The sequence below is a fragment of the Salarias fasciatus genome, unplaced genomic scaffold (assembly GCF_902148845.1).
Source record: "Salarias fasciatus unplaced genomic scaffold, fSalaFa1.1, whole genome shotgun sequence".
NCBI lineage: Eukaryota > Metazoa > Chordata > Actinopteri > Blenniiformes > Blenniidae > Salarias > Salarias fasciatus.
The window spans coordinates 359,618-381,063 of NW_021941388.1; the positions used below are offsets into that span (position 1 = coordinate 359,618).

The window sequence follows — 21,446 nt, forward strand, 5'->3', positions numbered from 1 at the left end:
TAGCGCAGTTGCCAAGCAACGTGAGGCTAGAGTGAATATGGTGGAGTGATGCTGCTGCATTTTATGAATGAAATTGGAAAAAAAGAAAGGAGCCGGGGAGGGGAGGGTGAAGAGTGGGCTGATGCACGCGCACACGTGCTAAGTCTTGCTGCTGTTGCTGTGCTCCTTCCCATAATAGTCCAGGCAGAATAGAAGCTGCAAGAAAGATGCGGAGATTTACCCAGTAAGCAGCACAAGGTCAACAAAGCCAACTTTATTAACTCAATCACTTCAGTTACAAAAAGAAAACGTGCCTTCATCGTGAAGACCATGAAAGCGCCGGGAAAACATTAACAGTGACTCTTCATCACCTGCAGTCTGACTGCCACATGGCACCTGTTCATCCTGTACAAGCAGGTGTTTTATGTAACATTACACCAAGGAGCAGTATGCAAACGGGTTTACTGAGTAATCTGGGAAACCTCGCAGCAAATCTTTGAACCGCATGGCTGCATTCTGCGTGGGCTTCAGATGACGCCGAATAACCAGCTCAGTGACACGACCCATATGTTCGGCTGGGTATCCGTTTCCGCAGGTAGGCATGCGGCGAGAGAAACCTTCAGAACAATGGAGCGCTTTAAAATGAGCAGCGAGTGCTACATCTACTCCGACACACAAAGAACCGCCCGAGGCTTTGATCTGTGCTCAAGAGGACAACATTAACAGCACACCCGGGTTACCAAAATCCCCGTCTGCTCGATTCTCTCCAGGCTGTGAGGAGACGGCGATCCCGTCTTAAGATTACCCTGGTGACTCAAACTTCCACCTCAAACAGACTATAAATTAAGGCAATTCCATCTGAGCAGATTCAATCAAGTTGAAAAAAAAATATAAAAGAAAAGAAACCAAATGTGGCAACAATCCAGACAGAACCTGTAGGTTTCTTTTTTGCAATACATATAAAAATGAAATCCCTGCTGGTGTGTCCTGCTCCCTATTAATGTCCACAAGCCGTGACAGACACATCCATGGCCTCCCTGTCAAAATATGCATTTTCAATGTTGGTGACGGTGTCGATGAGAGGGGCACCTTGTCCTTTCAGATTAATGCAATTATCCTTAAATGCAGTCCATGGAGTTTTCCGGCATCAGTCCGAGAGGCGGCATCTTCCCTGCTACACAGGGCGGCGGGAGCATGCCGCTGATGTTGGGGGACGGATCCACGTTCTCGCTGTCTTCCATCTTGTCTGCCAAGCCTTCCCAGTTGATATGGAAGCGGGTGACGCGGGGGTTGGAGGCCAAAATGTTCCTCTGGAGCTGCAAAGCAAAACAGAAAAAAAACCCCATCAGTTTGGTTTGAAAATGATATTGATAAAACGGACGTGACTATGTGGTGACAGGAGCTGTATCACTGAATGTATTATAGAACATTTTAAGGAGGTATGCTTTCATGGAATAGCAGAAGTCATTTAAAATTGGAACAGAATCGAGTATTTTAACTCAGCTGCATCACGTCACACAGAGGATCAGCACTAACAGAGCCGCTTCACATTTAAACTACAGCAAAGTACTAAGGCGCCACTGCCTATTCAATATTGATGGCACAGTTGTGAAAGAGGGCTTGACCACTGGGACTGAACTGCTCTCAGTTCTGCAGGCGGTTATTGTCACCGACTGCACCAAATGTTTACACGGGGAAATTTGACTAAACATTCTTAAAACAACAACATACAAGTATGCAAGTACATCGATTTGGAAAGACGTTCCTGTGAAACTGGCTAGCATATGAAACCATGATGCTTTTCATTCATTCATTCATTCATTCGATCGCAGGTCATCACTGTGAAACAGAAGTTGTCAGCAGCACCTGAAATGTTAAATCGTTCAATCAAACTGTCTAAACAGAAGGGACATAAAGCATACATTAACACAGATACTAAGTGATTGATTTGATTTAGGAGGACAAGGACAATTTGATACGGTGGGGCGATTAAGTGCGACATGCTCCTCTATTTACCTGAAGTACTGAATGTACTCTCAGCTTTGCAACTCACGAATGGATAACCGACTTGTATTTTACATGATGTATGTATACATTATTGATGTTTTGGAAACATGCATGTTAAATAATGACTGACACAATTTTAATAATAATAACTTAAGTTAAGCCAATTTTACCTACTTTCTAGGTAAACTTTATAGGTCCAAAAACAAGCGGTAAATGTTAATTAGTGGCCTTAAATTGCCCAAAGGTGTTAATGTGTGTGTGGTTCCCTGTCTTTCTATTGAAAACTGGCTGCAGTGCTGATCATCAGAGCTGGATAAAGCAGTGTAGAAGATGGATGAATGTTGCACTTGAGCACTAGAGGGCAGCAGAAAGCTATGTTTCGACCAGCAGCTTCCACCAGTGCTGTGTATTACCTGAGCGTAGTCTGGTTTGTTGGGAGGGTTTTCTCGCAGTTCAGGGTCCGTGTATTCATTGTTGACATAGTAACCGATGCGGATGAACTCCTGCGCGCGGTAAGTGCAGGTTATAAGAACCACAGTCACTCCCACAGCGTCGCTCTCTGGGATCAGCCTCGTGTTCGGAGCATCAGCCTAATGAGATGGATGAAGAGAGAAGATCAAACCACAGCGATCACGTGACACAGACAGAAACATCAAACACATCCTCAATCATGTTTATTCACACTGTCATTTGTAAGGAGACGAATTTAAGTATCATGAATGAACGTCGACTTCAAAACACTCACCTGAAACACAAACATGTGTCTGCCAGCTGGTACCGGGCCGACTAACACCGAGTCCAGAACCTGGTCGTACTCTTCACTCTCAGCTGAACCCACATAGATTATCTTCCATTCCAGATCTGCCGGCACAAAGAGGAGAAAATGAGACTTTTCTTCAAACAAGAGGATAAATCAGAGCTGTGAAAAAAACACTGTGACAGAGCGAACATTTTAAAATCAAACACTTCATTGATCACTATCATATGCTACACAGAAAACATGTCCGTGTATTATTATCTGACACTATTATAGAAATTACTGAACCAAAATTGATCTTAAGCTATTGGCCAGAGAAGATTCACATTAAATACAGCTGCTTCATTACTTTCTATAAAACGCTCCTCCAACAACCAGTTTATTTTGCTGGTGTCTCAGTGCTCATTATGTTCACAGCAACACTGTCAAACTCCAAATGATAACAGAATGAATGCTCTCTGCCTCCCGATAGTCTGTTTATAAACTGTGTCCATCAGGTCAAAATGACCTACCCTCACTGAACTCCTAAAATAAAACAAAATTAACTTTGTTTAACCAAAATCAACTTGTAAATCACCCAGTTTTACAACCTAACATGTCACAAAGCCTATTCATTCAGGTTAAACATGATGTCTCTGTGACACTGTACCTTTTATTATCTTTATTTCTGTTTTAGACTATTGCTAGCAAGTCTTTAGCCAAAAAAGTGTTAATTGTTTTTTGAAAATTAGATATACAGACTAAAATGTGATTAAGATGCTCCAACTTGGTCAATGAGGGAGTTTTATTGCAGTATATCTGACAGAGTCCAGTTAGCAGAGAAATAAGCGAGAAGACTCGGGTTACTCTCATCTGCAGCACCATCACAGCCTCTGAGAGGTCAAATGGAGAAGCTGGTCATATTGTTCCATTTTGAGCACGAGGGCATGTATATGCAAGAAACTTATTTCCTGTGCACACACACAGACCAAGTGACGACAGTGTAAAAGTCAAAGGTCAAGTTGTAAAATATAAAAAGTCTTTGTTTTTGCAGTTAAACACAGAGTAGAATCATTAAATACTAGGGACTCTCCTGGAGGATTGTGCTTCGATGCTTGAGAAGTTGATCTATCGATCTTCAAACTAATCAACATAAGAAAACACGTGTATTTTTATGTTTTTAACACATTGTTTCGCCGTTCGATCACATCAGGATGCTGGTGCTTTATAATATGAGTACACACATGGCGCATCTGTCCATTCCGCGTTCTTTGCATTTCGCGGCAAATTTTTGGGTCTGTTTGTTGCTACAGAAACGTCCCGTCGTCGACCAATGAGCTTCAAGAAAAAAATGACGTGGCGGGTCTCCCAGCCAATCGGTGCGGTCCGGAGGCGGGGCTTTGGGCACGAACGCGCCAGCGCCAAATTTTAACACTTTGTCACACGAATTCTTCATGTACGGCGAAAAAAATAACAGTTATTGTTAAATCATCACGACAGAAAACAACGCGCCTGGCGGTTGAATGAATTCCATCATATAATATTTAAGAAGAACGTAAAAAGACTGAGCGGCTGTTAACAGCTTAGACAAAGAGTGAAAATTATACGTGAACTAAACATAAAACTCACCTTCTGGTAAATCCTCCATGCACTCAAACGTGATTTCGAATTGAAACGGGTTCCCAAACGGGCTGGGGTTGTCCAGCACGGCGACATTTAACACTTGTACCTTGGCCATCTCAGTTTTTCAAGCAGCTCAATCTGAAAAACTAGTTTTTCGTTCCTGGAACTAATTGAACGAGTCAGCCTGCGCTCAGTTCTCCTCCAGCTGTGTCCGCGGATCCGTCCACTCGGCTCGGAGTTGTCTTGTCTTGAGGAGCGGAGACAGTTCGGTTGTTTTATTTCCACAGCACGGACATGAACCAGCGACCGGAAGGACGTCACTGCCTTCTTCTTCTGCTGCTTCAGGCCACACGGAGCGTGGTGGTCTGCAGGTGCTGCCTCCTAGTGGTGTATGTCCTAAACAGCAAGGCCTGTTGCTTCTTGTAAACCACGGATGATCCAGAGGTCACTGGAGAACTTGCGGCAGTGGGAAAAGATGTCAACCTTGAGGCAACAAGCACTGCCTGTCTCAGAAAAAGGTAATTATCTCTTGTTTTTCTTTGTCTTAAATTTTTTGCCTATAGTGGAGCTACAACTTATCTATCTCAAGTTTTGAGCTTGATCAACCCAGCAGTAATACTGAAAGGGATGAACTGAACATACTGTTCACTGTTAACTGTAACAGAAAAAACTCCAGCAGACCCAAACTCTCATTTGGCAACTTTCTCATTGCAGTGTTTGGGTTTTAGGTGATAGTAAGTAAAACAAGGGCAGGCCAGAGGACAGTAAACAAGTTGACATCATACTGCAAGCTTACCAGCACACAATTCAATCTGGACGTTTCTGTATATGATCAGTGCCTTTAGTGAACACACAGTGTGTGCACAGAAATGTACAACTTGTCATCGTTCTTTAAACACTCCTGCTCTTCAATATCATGTCTTCTGTGTTTGAAAACAGGCCTTGTGGCTCTAATTAGCAATCATGCTTGTGAGCAGAGCACAGAGCAATAGAGAGGTTTGGCCAGTAGGTGTCAGAACTGCTGCTTAAAGAAATCTATTCCTTCAAAAACAAAAAAGATGGCTTGGATCAGCACACTATAAATGAATGCATCATAATTGCCTTTTTGTAATTAATGGAGAGCATTGCTAGTTCAAAATGACCTCTGGAAGAGGCCGACAACGGAAAGGTTCCGTTTTCTCTTTATAGTGATTATAGTTGCTTTACCAACACATCAGACAAACAGAAGTTTTAAAATCAATGCAAAGAGGGAATGCCAGCTTCTATGCATCAATAGTGAATGTGTGCTGAATTTGGCAGTGAAAAAAATGATCAATGTTAGGTCCATCAAGAAAAAAGGCCCTTTGAGAAATGAACCCGAGACTTTTGGCCTGTAGAGACAGAGAGGATATCTACATATGAAGCCCTAAAACTGTAAGACATTTCACAATTACGGTTTTGTACTATTGAATGCATTTTATAAGTGTAATTTGTCATTATTACATTCCTGTTGGCTCAGAAAACAGTGTTTGGAAAAAAAAAAAATACAAATTCAAAAAAATAAATAGATGTCAGAGAGAAGACGGAATGGACGAATCAGACAGGAGGCATGATGGTATGTCACTCACTGCACTTTATTATTTGAAGAAAGGAAAATACAAGAAATTAGATCTCAGAGCGCCACCTTTGGTCCCTCCAGCCATCCAATCATCTGCAGAATCTGCAGCAGCATCATCTTGTTTAAAGAATTCACAGCTTCTTGAAACGTCTGAGAGCTCCACTTTTTCTTCTGTTCATCCAACGGTAGCTGGGTGTAGAACTTCACATCGGTGCAACACTGCAGGATCAACTAGGTCCTACAGGTGTTCCCAGAAAGGCCGCTGATGGTCACTCTGCTTGGTGCTTCAAAGTCCACACATTGTGAAAGCTATACAGTTCACACTTCACTGAGGTTGGAGAATCCATAAAACACATCTGTACTTGTTTGAAAGGTGGGTCAATGAATGTGCAATCAGGAGAGTCCCACCAGAGCCTTTAAACTCTGACGGGAACCTTCAGGATCTTTAAAAACATAGTAAAGACCAGATAAATTTGTTTGAACATTCAAAGAATATGACAGAACGAGACAGAGTGAATGTTATGGCATCTGTTTTAAAAGCTGGTAGACCTCCACCCCAACCTTCAGAGACCAGCATAGGAACCTGCCACCGCCTGCAGACGTTGATCTATAACCTCTGACTAATAAGATTAACTAAAGGAACTAAAACTTATGAATTAATTCTTTTCAAAATGTTCTGAACCAGTTCAACCTGTAAAGGGTCAGTTCAATCCACGCAGATGTAAGATGTCATTTGAAAAGTATTGAAACAGAGATTATTAGATTATTATAAATTACAAGAGACAAGTCGAGACAAGACTTACACCTCCCCGCTAGAGTCATCCATTGATCACAGATTACAAGACGTTATTAGAGGAAGACAAGAAACTCATCAGAACAGCAAGGAAGCTGGAGAGTCCCTCAAGAACCTTTAGGACCTTCAGAAACCAGCCAAGATGTTCTGAAGCAGGTTTTGGCACCTCAGCAGGACCTAACAAAGTCCTTCAGAAGATTAATTTTCCAATATCTGTCACATCAACAAAAACCCCAAGGAGTTCACTCAATATCTTCAAAATCTGATTCACCAGAACCTTCAACACTCCCTCCTGTTGTCCACCAAAGCTCAGCCAAAGTACCCGCTGCAGGAACCTGTGAGGTTATTCAGGAACCTGATCTACCAGAGCAAGTCAGACTCCGTCACCTGCAGGACTCTTAGAAGCCCTTGACGTGGCAGTAGGCCTCCAGTGAGGAAAAGATGATGTACAACAGCCACAGGGTGAAGAACAGGCCGCTGGTTAGGATCTTGGGGATTCGGGGGCCTCCGAGCTCTCCACCGATCTCTGGCCGGCGGCGGTAGAGAAGGACGGCGATGCAGATGAAGGCAAAGATGGTGAAGAGGGTGACAGAGAAGGCCAGAGTTCCGGGGTTGACATAGAACTTGCCGCCTTTGGCCTGGTGGTAGATGGCGGCGATAGACCAGGCCACTCCAATGCCCAAGAACACATTGACAGCGTTACTTCCTGTCACGTTCCCGATGGAGGCGTCGGCATACTGGTCCTGGATTGCGGCCACCTTACTGGCGAAGGTGTCTGAGGACAGAGGGTCACATGAAATCAGCTCAGAGAGATGGATGACAAGTCGCAGCTACCGCTGCGCCATAAGAAAAAAAAATCATCCACATTTCTACCGAACAGCAAGGAATCCCCAGACTGACGACCTGTCAAGGACATCCAGTACAAATACACACATTTACATACAGACACACACACACATTCCATCTCCATGGCGATGGTGTGAGGAAGTGAGCATACCGGGGACTGATGTTCCCAACGCAACAAACACCACAGCCGTGACGGAGTCCTTGAGGCCAACCGTACAGCCGAAATGTGACGCCAGGTCTCCAATGATGGCGGTGAGCAGTCCGATGACGGAGATGGAGACGATGAAGCAGGCCCAGCCGTTCCAGTAGTCTGTGGGAGGAACTAATGCGAACAGAAGTTTCCAGAACACCGTCAGGAAGTGCATCACGTAGTCGAAGCAGGACGGCAGCTTCTTCTCTCCACTGCCATCTTCGTTGTCATCATCATCGTCACCTGAGGAGAACAAGTCCAGACTCATGGAGATCTTCCAGTGCAGGGCAGAGACAGACATCAGACCACGAGAGTCCACATTCCCACCTGAGCTGACAGTGATGGCCTCTACGAACTGCTCCCTCCAGCTGTTGGTCCCGATCAGCAGCGCGAGGTTGGTCTTCTTCAGCAGTTTGTCTACCGTGTTCTGGTACCAAAGAGACCAGCAGAGACCAGGTTATGAAGCTACTACGGCTTCATAACGGCTACTACTTTTGGCAGGAGTTCTCTGTAAAACACCAATACGAAGTCAAAAGGTCTAACATGAAATCAAGCTTTCTTTGTACGCACTTTGAACTCATACGACTCCTCAATGGTGACTTCCAGCCTGACGTGTTCCCCCAGCATCGGCCGTCCCATCTCTGCTATCCTTCGCTCCTCCTCCTCCTTTTTGGTCAGGGACTCCTCGCTCCTGTCTGAGAGGGAGGGGTGAGTGATAAATGATAGAAAAAATGGATGGATGGATGGATGGATGGATGGATGGACCGACAAACCTGTGACATTGATGATGGTGGAGGGGGCTGGGTGGTCTCGTCCTTGGACCTTCCTGTAGATATCTCTGCCTGAACATTTAAACACAGGCTGATTTTACCGACACATTCTGAGAACAACACCAACAACAATAATGCTAGTGTTAGCAATAACAACAAAAATATAAACATTAATAGCAAAAAAAGAACAGCGAAAATAGCAACAACAGCAACTGCAGCAATTACAAAAAACTCAATAAAAACAAATGAGTTGGTTTCAACTTCTTGTTTGCCACTGCGTGTAAGTCAGTTGTTGTTATTGCTGTTCTTAAATAAAATGAGCACATTCGCTGGATAAGTTTTGGATGGTTTGGTGGTGAAGTGGTGAGAAACAAGAGATATGCCTTTAGCAACAAAATAAAAGATGCTGGGTGACCTGCACACATTTCCCATCAGCTTCAGCAGTGGGTGCAGAGTGGGAGGAGTCAGGAGGTGATCGAGCAAGAAAGCTTTCATCAGCGTGTTTTTAAAAAATTCAGTCGTGTTTGAACACCAAAGTGTGGTGGCACGCTGCAGCGAAGAGGCGCCTTACCATACAGCTTCTTGTCTGTCAAGAGTCACACAAAATGCAGACGAACAGGAAGTCAGACAAACAGGAAATATAAGAGATGGGATCTCAAAGCAAGTGAGTGAAGTTCTCTTACCTGTGGGCATGAATTCACCTGAGAGGGGAAAGAAATGTGAAAACAACATGTTAGTGTGAGGACAACCAAATACAGACAGGTAAATGCTGAAGGATGAGGGAGAGGATGGACAGAGACAGGCTTAGGAGAATAGAGGAGTAAGGGAGGTCAGGTGGAGGACAATGGAGGACAGAGGAGAAAAATAGGGGAAATAGAATAAAGAAAGCTCACCAACTTCCTGAAGCAACACAGCTGGAGAGGAGAAAAAAAATAAAGGTGAAACGGAAATGAAGACAGAACAGGTAGACTTTCTGTCCTCTGGACCTCTGTCCTCTAAACCTTGTTGGAACTCATGATGTCCTGTGAACCTCAGACTGTCTTCTGGACCTCAGTCTGTCCTCTGGGCCTCGTTACGAACCAGGTCAGACACATTGGACAGTTCAAATAACGTCTTCCAAATCCATGTCTCAGAGGCGGTCATTCGTTTGTGCAAGTTAGATGTCAACTTGGTGCATAAATCTGGACAAAGACAGTGGGTCAGTTCAACATTTCCACACTGATCCTTACAAGTCCAACGCGTCCAGTCCTGTGAAACAGAATCAAACTGTCCCAACTTATCCTCAGTTTGTCAACTCATTCAAATGTGACTGAACGGTCAGGTCAGAATCACTTTAATCCGTGCATTACCCACCACACTGTAATCAGCTGACACCTCTTCACATCAAACCCAAACAGTCTCAGTGCCAGCATCCCTGTCTGTCCACGCTAGCTGTCCCTCATCTCATCCTCTTTCCTGACCTTTCTGTCAGTCAAAGACGACCAGCTGGTCTGAAGGCATTCAATGAACTCAGTAAAGGAGGGCAGCCCAGAAGAAGACAGCAAGTGTGAACTGGAGGAGGACAGACAGAGGGAGGAAAGGTTGACGGTCGCCAGGGAGACAGTCCTCACACCTGTCCACCTCCTCCTGTCCCAGTGTGGCTCCAGCAGCTCCACGTAGAAACTGGAACTCTTATCGTACTCCTCCCGGTCAATTACTCTAACAGCTATGACCTTCCTGCACACAGCCACAGTGGAAGGAGTTGGGTTTAGTAGTCAGTCATCATGCGTTACACACACATACACACACCGAGCCGCACTCCACGGTTAGGTTGTTTCTTTGTGGCAACGCCATAGCTACATCGGTGAGTAAGGAGACCAGACGTGACCTTGACTGCCTGCAGGGAAGAGTGTGTGTGAGATTATTGTTCAGGATTCTCTCAGTTCCTCCCGATGAGGCATTCAGGGGCGCCTCTACAAAGTTAGTGATGCATTCAGGGCCCAGAGAGGCCACGCCCCCACCTTTCCTCTCAGTCATCTCCAGCAGCCGAGGAGACCCCACCTCCAGGAAGAAGTTCTTATTCTTCTCATATTCTTCATCATCTACGATGTTGATAATGATGGTTTTACTGGAACAGAGAGAGAGGAGCAGGAGGAAGAGGAGGAAGAAGTGGAGAAGGAGAGGACAGCAGGAGATTGGAAGAAGGGAAGGAATAAAAAATATAAGGGGAGAGGAAGGGAGCAGGAGGAAGAGGGGAAGCTGCAGGAAACTGCCACGAAACAAGAGCAAAGGAAGGAACACTTCCAGGAAAAGAACTGAGAATTCTAAGGTTTTAACTTTTTATTTCTTTAAATATTTAAATATCGTTTATTTATTTATGTATGCATCAAGGCTCCCGGTTGGGTTAATTTAGTTGTTAAACAGATATACTGTATATATTAATACCTGTCAGATCTTCATCATGTGTGTGTCCTTACTGTTTACGGTTCTCATTAAAACAGTTTGTTCCTGAGAGGCTTTCAGGGACATAAAGCACAAGAACATAAACAACAGGTATGCAACAAACTGAGCTGACAAAGTCTCTGCTTTTAAGGTTTACAGTAGGGCTGGTTCAGACAACGCTGCACCATTTTCTGGTGAGGCTGCTGTCGGTTTAGACTGCGGAGACTAACTTAATGCACTGACCTTCTCTTCTCTCTCACTGTACTTTGTGTGACTGGATGTAATTGTTTTTATATGACATTGGGTTTTTGTTTCTGATTGTGTTACAGTGTTGACACACAGAGAGCGTGTTTATAGCAATTTTTGAGAGCTTTACACATCCTAATAATGTACAGTATTATTATATAATAATGAAATAACCCCCCTCCCACTGAAAGCAGTGCGAAAACACCAGTTTTTTCTTACTTGAATAATGAAACAAACAACAGATACATGATAAATTCTTTTATTTGTAAAAACAAAAAATACACACACAAGTGATTTATCAATTTTCAGTTACAAAATAAATAATCTTCAAACTGCAAACTGCAATTCTGTATGGATCCTCAGGAAGCAGTCAGGATGTGAAACAGCATTGGGAACCACATTTCAGACATCAACAGGATTTTGGTAACTCTTTGCATCACCCTTTGTTTTCAGGCATGACACTCATCAGGGACTGGAATACATGTTTCAGGTCCTCTTCTTCTCCTGTCGTCATTTCCCTTAGCGACTGGAGGACTTGGATGACCTCTCCTGTGCTTCATTTTCTTTCCACTTTTACACAAACTCTGTATGATGCGAAGCATCAACTTTACTTGTTATACTCTTTGCAATTTCACCTGCACAACAACCAGGCAGTCGTAATCATCATGTAACTGAGGTGAACCACAAGTCGATGGTACAACAGTGCAATAAGAGAGTCCAGCAAAACCATTCCACTGAGCGCTTCTCACAAATTTGGGTTTTTTTAGATGATCTCCCAGTGCCGGATTTTGTGCAGTGGATCTACATAATCCTGTATCCTGCATCATTATTATTGAAAGCAGGGCTGTTTTGACTGCTTCCCATCTATTCAAATTCATAGTGCCACATACAGATTTGACTGTTCTGAAATTAATTGGAGAATATCATCTGAAACAGGCATCTTGAAAGGAGGATATAATATCTATTGGTCTTTTAAGGCTTCCCGGCAATTCTCGGTATTAATTGAAGTTGGCTTTGGTGGCTGTTCTCCATCTTGGTCGATGTAGAACCAGGCTACTGAAGGTACATCTTCATTTTATTTGTCTCTTTTTTTTCTTGGTTCTCTTCAGCAGACTCATTATCATCCTCTGATCCTTCTGCTTAGAAAGGACAACAAAGACACAAAATATTTAAATTGATCATGTGTAAGCCTCTAAGTCATAAATATACATTGAAGTGCTTGTTCATGCACAGATATGCACAGACACGTACAGGCATACACATGTGGTTTACACATAACATTTTAAACCACTGACTATCACCAGACATTCAAAGTCACTCTCTGTTGGAATGACCCTAACTTGCAGAGCATAACAATAACAATAATATCACATATAATTCTTTTGATGTTTGTGCATCTCAACATATTTCATTTCACCAAGTTATTTACATTTAAGAATGTTGAAATGTAATTGTAATCTTACCATTTGCCGTCATTGGGTCACGTGCAGCTTTGCTTCCTGAAATGGCCATCCAAACCTCAGAGAAAATCCCAAACCCAACTCAAATCCTGGTTTTCTGGGACAGACACATATCCCATGACATTTACAAAGATATCAAGGCAAAAAAAATATTTGAAAGAAACAGAGGCAGGGTCAGAAATATGTTTTGTTTTTGTTTTTTTTGCCGGAGGGCAACACCACGGTGTAGAGGGTTAAGTGTTTGAAAATCCCCTCCGCCTCCTCTCTCCTCGTTACTCCTACTGTGGGACATAAACGTCTGGCAGCTCTCTTCCTTACATGGTCGGTTGGTGTTGACAGCAGGTTTCTGCTCATTGTCGCCTCGTTCTGTCAGAGCTCCTTGGGGAGGTCTCTGCTGGCCAGCAGCCATGCCTGCAACCTCACCGCCTCTTCATCTCTGTACTATCTGCATTTATACAGCTAGAAGTTCCTGGTCCTGCACACCAGGTACAAACACTTAAGCTTTTGTCAGGAAAGAAATTATAAGAACAATGGTGGAGATTGAGCGCATGATAATTGCTTTACAGGACAACAAATTACCACTTTAGCACCGTGTCTCTACTGATTTCTTGAATTTTTTTAAAACTCTCTCGTCACTGAAAAGACTGTTCTTGCTCAGTTTTTTGTAATAACTGTTGTTATTTAAGTCACTGTGTGCGTTATGCTTCTCCAGGCTGCAGCTGCATCATCTCTGGATATTTTTATCATCGATAGGAATGTGATATGGTTACTGTCTGTCCTGTTGGCTCCTTTCTTAGTGTGTGTTCTGTTGTTTTTGTGTTCTTTGTACTGTGTGTAACTACATCTCGCATTTGGCTCAGTAGGCTGTTATTAAACAAATCTAGTGGTGTCTAAGTCTGACAGAACTTAATGTTTGTCATGGTAACCGACACGTGGTGTGCGTTGTGTGTGTGTGTCTGACTGTGTGTGTAGGTCTTAAACCATTCTAAGCCCGTCCAAAACCAAATCTGAAACTCAGATGTTTATCTAAAACTTGATCAGTATTTCAAAATTAGTCTGAACTAGTTCTGAGTTTGGTCCAAAGCCAATCTAGGCCTAGCTTCAAACCAGTCCAACATTAGTTTAAAAAAGGACATGTGAGAACAGTCCAAGGCCAGGTCTTCAACCAGTTGTTAAACAGTAAGAAATACAGCCTGCCTCCTACTGGGTCCTCACAGCTTTGGTACTGAATGTGGACTAGCTTTGGACCGCTTTTGGAATGGTTTTGGGACTTGAAAGACTTGAGTAGAAGATGTGAGTGAAGCTCAAGCTGATTGGTTCTGAGAGTAACATCTTGCGAGTGTGGTATAGCTAGTTGTTAGCCTATCAGTAGCTTCTTATTGCTAACAGAGACTGCTGATTGGCTCTCTGAATCTGCTGGATGCCTTTAGTGTCTCATTGTGGAAATGGGATGTTCCTGTGAGATTCTGAAGGAGGCTTGGTTTATTATTATCACGTTTCAAATAATACTCACAAGATTTCATCATTTTCGAACTCCAGAACTCCGTGTGTGTCCTCGAAGTCCTCGCCGCCCCCTTTAGCAGTCCCTTCTGTGGTTTTGTACGGTACCACTACAACTCCACGAGCCCCAGAGGTCCGAATGACCTTTACCTCCATTACCCCAACACTCTCGCTTACGGTCACCACTGGCTCCTCAAAGGTGAAGATCCCGGCGTGATCATCGTCAAAGATAGTGACGGTAGCTGTGCATGGCAACCCCAAGCCTGCAACCCCATCCACGTGGTTGGTTTCACAGCCGTTCGAGCCCTCCGATATGACCCTGACATTGCTGAGGTGAACCAGGAAGTGCTCGTCCTCCTCAAAAATGTCATCGTCAATGATGTTGATGCGGATCTCTTTCTCAGTCTCTCCTGGTTTGAACACGATGGTCCCTTCTGTGAACTGGTAGTCTGACCCAGCATTCGCGGTGCCATCTTCAGTCCGGTAGTCCACAGCGACGGTGCTCATTGGGTCTCCACCGCGTCGGACAACGTTCATTGCCACGCTGCCACAGTTCTCGAGACACTGATAAGTCCCAGGGTCGAAGAACACCTTGGAGGAGAAGTGGTTGGATGTGACCTCGGAACAGATGTCTAACTGCACAGCTTTCTTAGCCTGGTCGGTGACGTGTTTCTTCAGGACGTTGCCAGCTCCGGTCATGATCCGGGTTGCTTGGCAGCGATAGAAAGCCCGACTCTTTTGCTGCTGCGTTAAAACTTGGTAATTGGCAAGCTCCATCAGCTGCTCCGTTTCCTTCTCTGGATGTTTCTGTTTGAGCTCCTTCAGGAGCCTCGCCACCTCCCTTCGGGCCTCCTCCTCATCCAGCTCCTTCAGCTCAAGCCCAGCCTCTCCAGTTACATCCTCTCCATGAGAGTTCAATGCCTTTCCATCCATTTCTATGTCAATTTTCGGAGGGAGCTCACCCTCAGTTTCGATGATCACTCCTTTTCGCTTCCCGGCTCGGTATCGTTTGTACACATACTTATAAAAGAGGAGTCTGCGGTCGGCCACATAGGCAAAGCCGACACAAATAGGGAAGAAGAAGAGTGTGAGGAGCCCCTCCCATACGTCCACAACTCCCGGAGAAGAAACGGCCAATATCAGGTAGAGCCAGATGTAGGCGAAGATGCTCCAGGATGCGGTGACAAAAAACACCCGCAGGTGCTTCACCTTACGGGTCTCTCCGTCGGGAATAACGGACACACATAAGCCAATGATGACAAACATGTTAAAGGCGGCGCTGCCTACAATTGTATTGGGCCCGAGCTCACCAGCGTCAAAGTTGTGACCGCACACTTCCACCACGGAGAGCAGGATCTCTGGGGCAGATGAGCCAAGTGCCATCAGGGTGAGGTTAGACACCGTCTCATTCCAGATGCGGACAGTGGTGGTGATCTTCTCACCGTTGGGCTTCTTGATGGTAATCTGTCTTTCCTGGGAGGTTATGACCTCAATGGATGCCATGAAGCGGTCAGCGATGATGGATACACCAAGAAACATGTACGCCAACCCTACAAAGTAAATGGTTGCCCTGGCGATGCGGTCGGTGAAGACAGGGTTGACGGGTTGCCACACAGACAGGATGACGCCCTCGGTGCACTTGGTGCTCCCGCCACATTTGGTTTGGTTGCTGGCTGTGATGTTAGACGTCAGTGGTTGAGAAGAGTGTCCTGCAGCTGAATGGGGAACCTCTGAATAAATGACGGCCAGCAGGAGAAGCAGCGGCAGGTTCATGGTGGAACCTCAAGTCCTGAAACCTGTGGGCCAAAAAAATCAGGCATTAGCAACTGAATGTCTCACACAGACACAAAACACAGCTGAGTGAAAAACACCCCTCTGGAAGACCTTAAGTGGAAATCTCACCACAAGGCACACAAAACTTTAACTATCAAAATAATGTGTGTTGTTGTTGATTCCCACCATCAGACGATCCTCAGCTCTTGGCAGTGAAAATTTTTTATGGAAAGATGTTCATTTGTTCTGCAAACTCACAAAGAATTCAGCATTTTGTGACTTGGTGTGAATTTACGGCAAAATCTGACTGTTTCCACACATCTCAAATGGATACATACAGTATCTCAGTTCCAGAATTTGAACATACCTTCATTCTCTAAAGTTTTTTCGAACAATGCCCAGCACTAAAACAGGACCAAAGTAGAACTAATGTAATATTAAATCAGCACCAATCCAGAGCCAAACCAGAACCAGTAGTACCAACCCAATACCAAAATAGAAAGAAACTAACACCAAACAAGCACCAACCAGAACAAGACCAAAACCAAACTAATGCCAAGCTAGCACCAAATCAGAGCCAAACCAGAACCAACAGTAGCAACCCAGTACCGAACCACAACTTAACAAACACTAAACAACAACCAAACCAACAGTAAACCAACACCAAACTAACACCAAACCAGCACCAACTGTACTGGTTCTGTATGAGACCAGAACTAAACCTAAAAAAAACTGCAACAAATCGGAAAACCAGTACAAAACCAGAACCTAACCAATATCAAACCACAGCTAAAACACCCGGTACCAACAGCACCAATTCAGTACCAAACAAGATCAAACCAGTACCACATCAAACCAAATCAGAATCAACCAACCAAACCAGCAAGATAAGGAAAGGAGAGGACGAAAGTATGAAAGGAGCTGAGGATAGGAGGAAGAAGAAGAGAAGAGTGAAGGTGAGGAGAAGAGGAAGAGAAGAGGGGGTGAGGAAGAGAGGATATGTTACCTGACAAGCGCAGAGAAAGGACAACAGGCTCCAAACAGCTGAGAGCAACACTGCTCTGTCCTCACTGTGTACATCTCACTCCTCCTCCTCTTCCTCCTCTCCCCTCCCTTCCTCCCTTTCTGCAAGTCCTCTGTAATGATGACACAAAGCTCAAACAAAGCAGAAAACGAAGCACTTGTGTTGTGTGAAATACCGGCCCAGGGAGCAGGCTGACAGTGTCCACTTTCAAACACCAGGAGGTCAAAGTCATGTTGCCTTCTAGTGATTGCAGTAAGTCAGGGGGACAGTACGTGGGAAAGCTGGAGACTGTCTGAAGATGGAAAAAGTCTGTATCAATGGCGTGGAAATGTTCAAAAACAAAGTATGATGTTGCATTGTTATGAAGTGAAGATGTGTTTTAATCACCATGAAAAGTCAGTTATGTGCACGTTATCTTGTGCTAAGGCTTACTGAAGTGTGGCTTTTTTGTTCATATGTTTACTTTCACCATGACGAAGCATATGAAGTCAGGAATCTATAACATCAACCACCCTGCACCATCGCCACAATGATCCTACACCAGAGGAACAGACGACCATAAATCCACTCGACGCACATTCGAAGGGGCAGAAGCTTCAGACCACGAATTTCAAATTCCACTGTCAGAGACCCTGCTGGAAGGTACAGATAGTGAAGAGAGCACAGACTACAGGAGAGAGACAGAATGTTAGTGACATGTACTGAAACCTCTCTGTACGGAGAGTCAGAAAGGAAAGCTCATTTCCCTTCAGGCTAAATCTATAGCAGCTTCACTGGAAAATGGTCCCAGGAGGCTAGAACTGGCCCCAACTGTAGGCTTTATTAATTAAGATTAGTTTTAAGCCTAACCTTATAAGTAGAGACTACGCTCGCCTCCGTAACTGAAACTGGGAGCTGGTTCCACATGAGAGGCACCTGATAGCTAAATGCTCTGCCTCCCAATCTGCTATTAGAAACTCTAGGGACCTCCAGTACGATGACATTCTGAGAATGAAGTGCCCTGCTGGGGTAATATCAGACGAACTCTTTGCTCTTTGTGATATGATGGAGCCTGGTTGTTGGAAGCTTTGTAAGTTCTAAGAGAAATTTAATTTTTAATCAATATTTTTACAAAAAGCCAAAGAAGGGAAGTGGAGTGACGTGATCTCTCTGGCAGGACTTTGACGGCAGCACTTTGAATAAACTGAAGACTTCTTCAGACACCCTGACAACATGGAATCACAACAGTCTTGAAGTAATAAATGCATGGATTAATTTCTCCACATCACTCTGAGCAACATGTTCCTGGGTTTAGAGACATTACAGGTGAAAGAAAGCAGTCCTGCAGACTTGTTTAATGTGGGAGTCTAAAGATAAGTCTTGGTCTAAAATAACTCAGACGTTCCTCGTGATGGTACTGGAGATCAAACTGATACCATCCATTGATCAACGTTAATACCACAAGGGAGAACAAGATCAAGAGAGTAACTAAAATACTTAGTGGGTTTATTCAGCTTCTTCAAAAAGCCAATTATGACACTTTCATTGTCAACATTTACAAAAAAGTTAAAGTCACCCACTATGATGTCTCTACCTGAAGTAGAGAAGATCTGATAATTCAGATACCGTAAACATACGTAGGAGTATGGTTCTGGAGGATGATACACTATGACAAAAAAAAAAAACACTGTTCTGTGTTTTCCAGTAGGAGTACTTGAAGTTCAGGGTTAGACTTAAAATTATTTCAGTTTAATTGTTTCTCTGGGACTGATGGTAATAATACCAGAGCTATAAATGGAAGCTACTCCTACTTCTCGTCTAGTCTCTTGAAGAATATAATAATACGAGTAGTGAGTTGTTCAGTCTGAAATACTCTCCCCCCCTTTAACCAGGTTTCATTGAGAGAAAATAAGCTAAAATTGTGATAATTTATTGCATTCTTCTACTCCAGTAAAGATCTGATTGGCAAAAAATAGACAATTAACAACCCGCATTTAATCGTTGTGAATTTTTGCTCTGTTGCAGAAGCAGTTTGGGATTTTCTGAAGTTTTATAGGGTTAACTCCTCTCCTGTGGAACTCAGTCTGACTTAAATAAAATGGTCAGGGAACAGACACAGTCTCCACAAGATGATTAAATGTTTGGTTGTCGGAGGGTGACAGATGCCAGGAAGCAGCAGAGAGGTCTGCAACATTTTCTTTGACTCCAGATCTGTGACTCTTGGCCCGGACTCCGGGTTGTAAATAAGTTCAGGGAGTAATAAAATTGGCCATAATGCTATATCGGAGAGCTGCACCATCCAGAGTGGGATGGATGCCATCCCTCCTCATCAGACCAGGCTTTCCCCAAACACTTTTCCAGTTGTTAATGGAGCCCACATGGTTTATGGGAGACCATCTAAAGCAGCAGTTAACTGAGGATATCCATCTAAATTTGTCATCACTGATCAGGTTGAGTCTGAGGAAATTACAGAGTCTGACAAAGTTTTTGCAAATTCACACACCGATGCAGCAATCATTTTTGTGACGTCCGATTGATATAATCAGGTGAAATTACCAACGCATTACACCACAACACAATCTTACAGGACCCAGCAGCTTCAAACAAAACTCAATGTCACCCGGCTCTGGTGCCTGGTGTCTCTAACTAAACATTTCAGACAATGTACCTGCCAATGACAAGAGTCTTTTCCACGGTGGGTTGCAAAGAGTGGAAAAAGAAGTTAGAGAATGGAACTAAAGAAGGCCGAAGAGCAAGAGAACATCAAACCCTCTGAGCAAGAAAAACGAGCGGACAGTGAAGCCACCAATGCAAATGCTATGTTAAGCTAAAGAACTTTTCCAACACTGAAAGGTGGCTTTGGTCAGGACGTGTAAAGCTATGAAAGAAAGCTATCTATGAATTCCAGTGCACATTCAGCCGCACATTTTCTAACAGATAAAATAGTAGTAACTAAAATAACAAGCAGCCGTCAGGCAAACCATACCAAAAGTCTGGCGATCATGTACTGTACCAGCAGAAACTTGATCTGCTCAGTACTAAGAATTAAAACCAGAGGTACAGCCACACACACACACACACACACACACACACACACACACACACACCGCCATCTGGCCACATCAGCCGCTGCGATCCAACCATACTTCATCTTACCATCTCGCACCACTACCACAGCCATTCTACTACATCACAACCCATTGCTATAACATTATGAGAACCATTCTACAACATCAACACCACTCTACCCCATCACCACAGCCAACCTACAGCATTAATGCATCACACAACGTCAAAATGACCATCGACCATCCCACCCCATTCCCACAATATACCTGTAGGATCAAAGAAAAATATCACATACAGTACACCATGACCACTACCATTATACACCATCACCATAACATTCCTATAGCATCACAGTAAGTTATGGCACGCCAATTCCACAACCGTCATTCACTGTGCATCCCCCTGCTTCCATCACTTGCCGGTGCCTCGTAGCTCTTCTGTGCAGTTTGGTGAAGTCGAAGGTTCCTGCAGGTTGTCTTCACTGGGGGCAGCGTTCTGGTGCTGTGGGTTTCACCTCTGGACCTGATGCAACAGCAGAGTGACTTCAGGAGTGAGAGCGTCCTTCGATAGTAGATCTAAATTTAACAGAAACGCACTTTGTTCTAAACATGGCTGCGGCGGAGCTCTGTTCTGCTTATCGGCCCTCACCTAGCAGGCCATGGCCATACAAGGCTCTGCGGGGCCCGGGGCCATCCAGCAGCTCCTCGTCCCCGCTGACAGGGAGATAACGGCTAACAGCTAACCGCAGCCTGGTGACAGCGACAGGCCAAGATGGGCAGGAATGTTGGGAAGTGTCGAATTGGGGGCTCCACACTGAGAAGGTGACCTGTAGACCCAGACGTCACCTCCTGAAAAACAAACTGTTCCTACCGCTGTCAGAGAAAACCTCCCCGTGTGTGTGTGTGTGTGTGTGTGTGTGTGTGTGTGTGTGTCTTGATGGTTGATATCTCTTCCTCCACACAAAATAAACAGGTTTTTCTTGACTTCTTGTGTGTGATGACAGTCTGACAATGTGGTGCAGCCTCAGTTTGAGAACCACTGACACAACAGACATTCAGTGATGTTTCTGGATTCAAACAGCCTTCGTTTTTTTCAGTTTCAGCAGTTAAGCACGACAAACACATCCGCACCGGTTGCTCAGGCCTGAAGATGAGGGTCTGTCATAAAACCAGCGAGGAGAAAAATAAGGATAGAATATGAGATTGAAATCTGGATTATGGTTGGAATGGCTTAAAGGTTCTCAGTGTTGATTTCTGCTTCCACGTCACAGTGTCCTTGAGCAAGAATGTGAACTATACTGCTCCTAGTCAATGAATTGGGTTGCCTCCATTGCTGTGTGAATAAGTGAATGAGATTAACAATATGAAGGCAGTGGAGAAGTGCTGTAGAACTGTGTACCATGATTATTCCATTTCAAATGTGATGCATGTATG

At 44.2% G+C, this 21,446-nt stretch overlaps 2 protein-coding genes across 23 annotated transcripts; both read right to left on the reverse strand.

Annotated features, from left to right (window-relative positions):
- Positions 1–238: 238 nt before the first annotated feature.
- On the reverse strand, positions 239–4,655 carry LOC115385483 (histone chaperone asf1b-B-like). The gene is made up of 4 exons (XM_030087535.1): positions 4,352–4,655; positions 2,732–2,847; positions 2,400–2,576; positions 239–1,295 (listed from the first exon to the last, which is right to left on the reverse strand). Exons 1-4 carry the CDS (start codon positions 4,458–4,460, stop codon positions 1,098–1,100), a joined length of 600 nt encoding a protein of 199 aa, XP_029943395.1. The 5' UTR covers positions 4,461–4,655; the 3' UTR covers positions 239–1,097.
- Positions 4,656–7,121: 2,466 nt separating this feature from the next.
- Positions 7,122–15,770, reverse strand: LOC115385479 (sodium/calcium exchanger 1-like). 22 transcript variants are annotated; one of them, XM_030087511.1, is made up of 10 exons: positions 14,182–15,770; positions 10,542–10,648; positions 9,435–9,455; positions 9,225–9,242; positions 9,113–9,127; positions 8,545–8,613; positions 8,342–8,466; positions 8,099–8,198; positions 7,733–8,014; positions 7,122–7,510 (listed from the first exon to the last, which is right to left on the reverse strand). In XM_030087511.1, exons 1-10 carry the CDS (start codon positions 15,705–15,707, stop codon positions 7,134–7,136), a joined length of 2,640 nt encoding a protein of 879 aa, XP_029943371.1. In that variant the 5' UTR covers positions 15,708–15,770; the 3' UTR covers positions 7,122–7,133. The 22 variants fall into 22 exon arrangements, with proteins under 22 accessions (XP_029943371.1, XP_029943373.1, XP_029943372.1 ...); XM_030087513.1 differs by having other exon boundaries at positions 8,342–8,462; positions 8,541–8,613; XM_030087512.1 differs by lacking the exon at positions 9,113–9,127.
- Positions 15,771–21,446: the final 5,676 nt, after the last annotated feature.

Bases quoted from the DNA above. Each gene is read 5' to 3' on its own strand.
- LOC115385479 (XM_030087510.1), bottom strand. From the start codon at position 15,707: ATGTTTCTTGGTGTATCCATCATCGCTGACCGCTTCATGGCATCCATT. The intron at 10,649-14,181 runs GTGAGTATTATT...TCTCTGTTCCAG, and splicing joins TTCGAAAATGATGAAATCTT to TAAAACCATCATTATCAACA. The intron at 8,015-8,098 runs GTGGGAATGTGG...TGTTCTCCTCAG, and splicing joins GGCCATCACTGTCAGCTCAG to GTGACGATGATGATGACAAC.
- LOC115385483 (XM_030087535.1), bottom strand. From the start codon at position 4,460: ATGGCCAAGGTACAAGTGTTAAATGTCGCCGTGCTGGACAACCCCAGC. The intron at 2,848-4,351 runs GTGAGTTTTATG...TTGTGCCGGCAG, and splicing joins CATGGAGGATTTACCAGAAG to ATCTGGAATGGAAGATAATC. The intron at 2,577-2,731 runs GTGAGTGTTTTG...CCATCTCATTAG, and splicing joins GACACATGTTTGTGTTTCAG to GCTGATGCTCCGAACACGAG.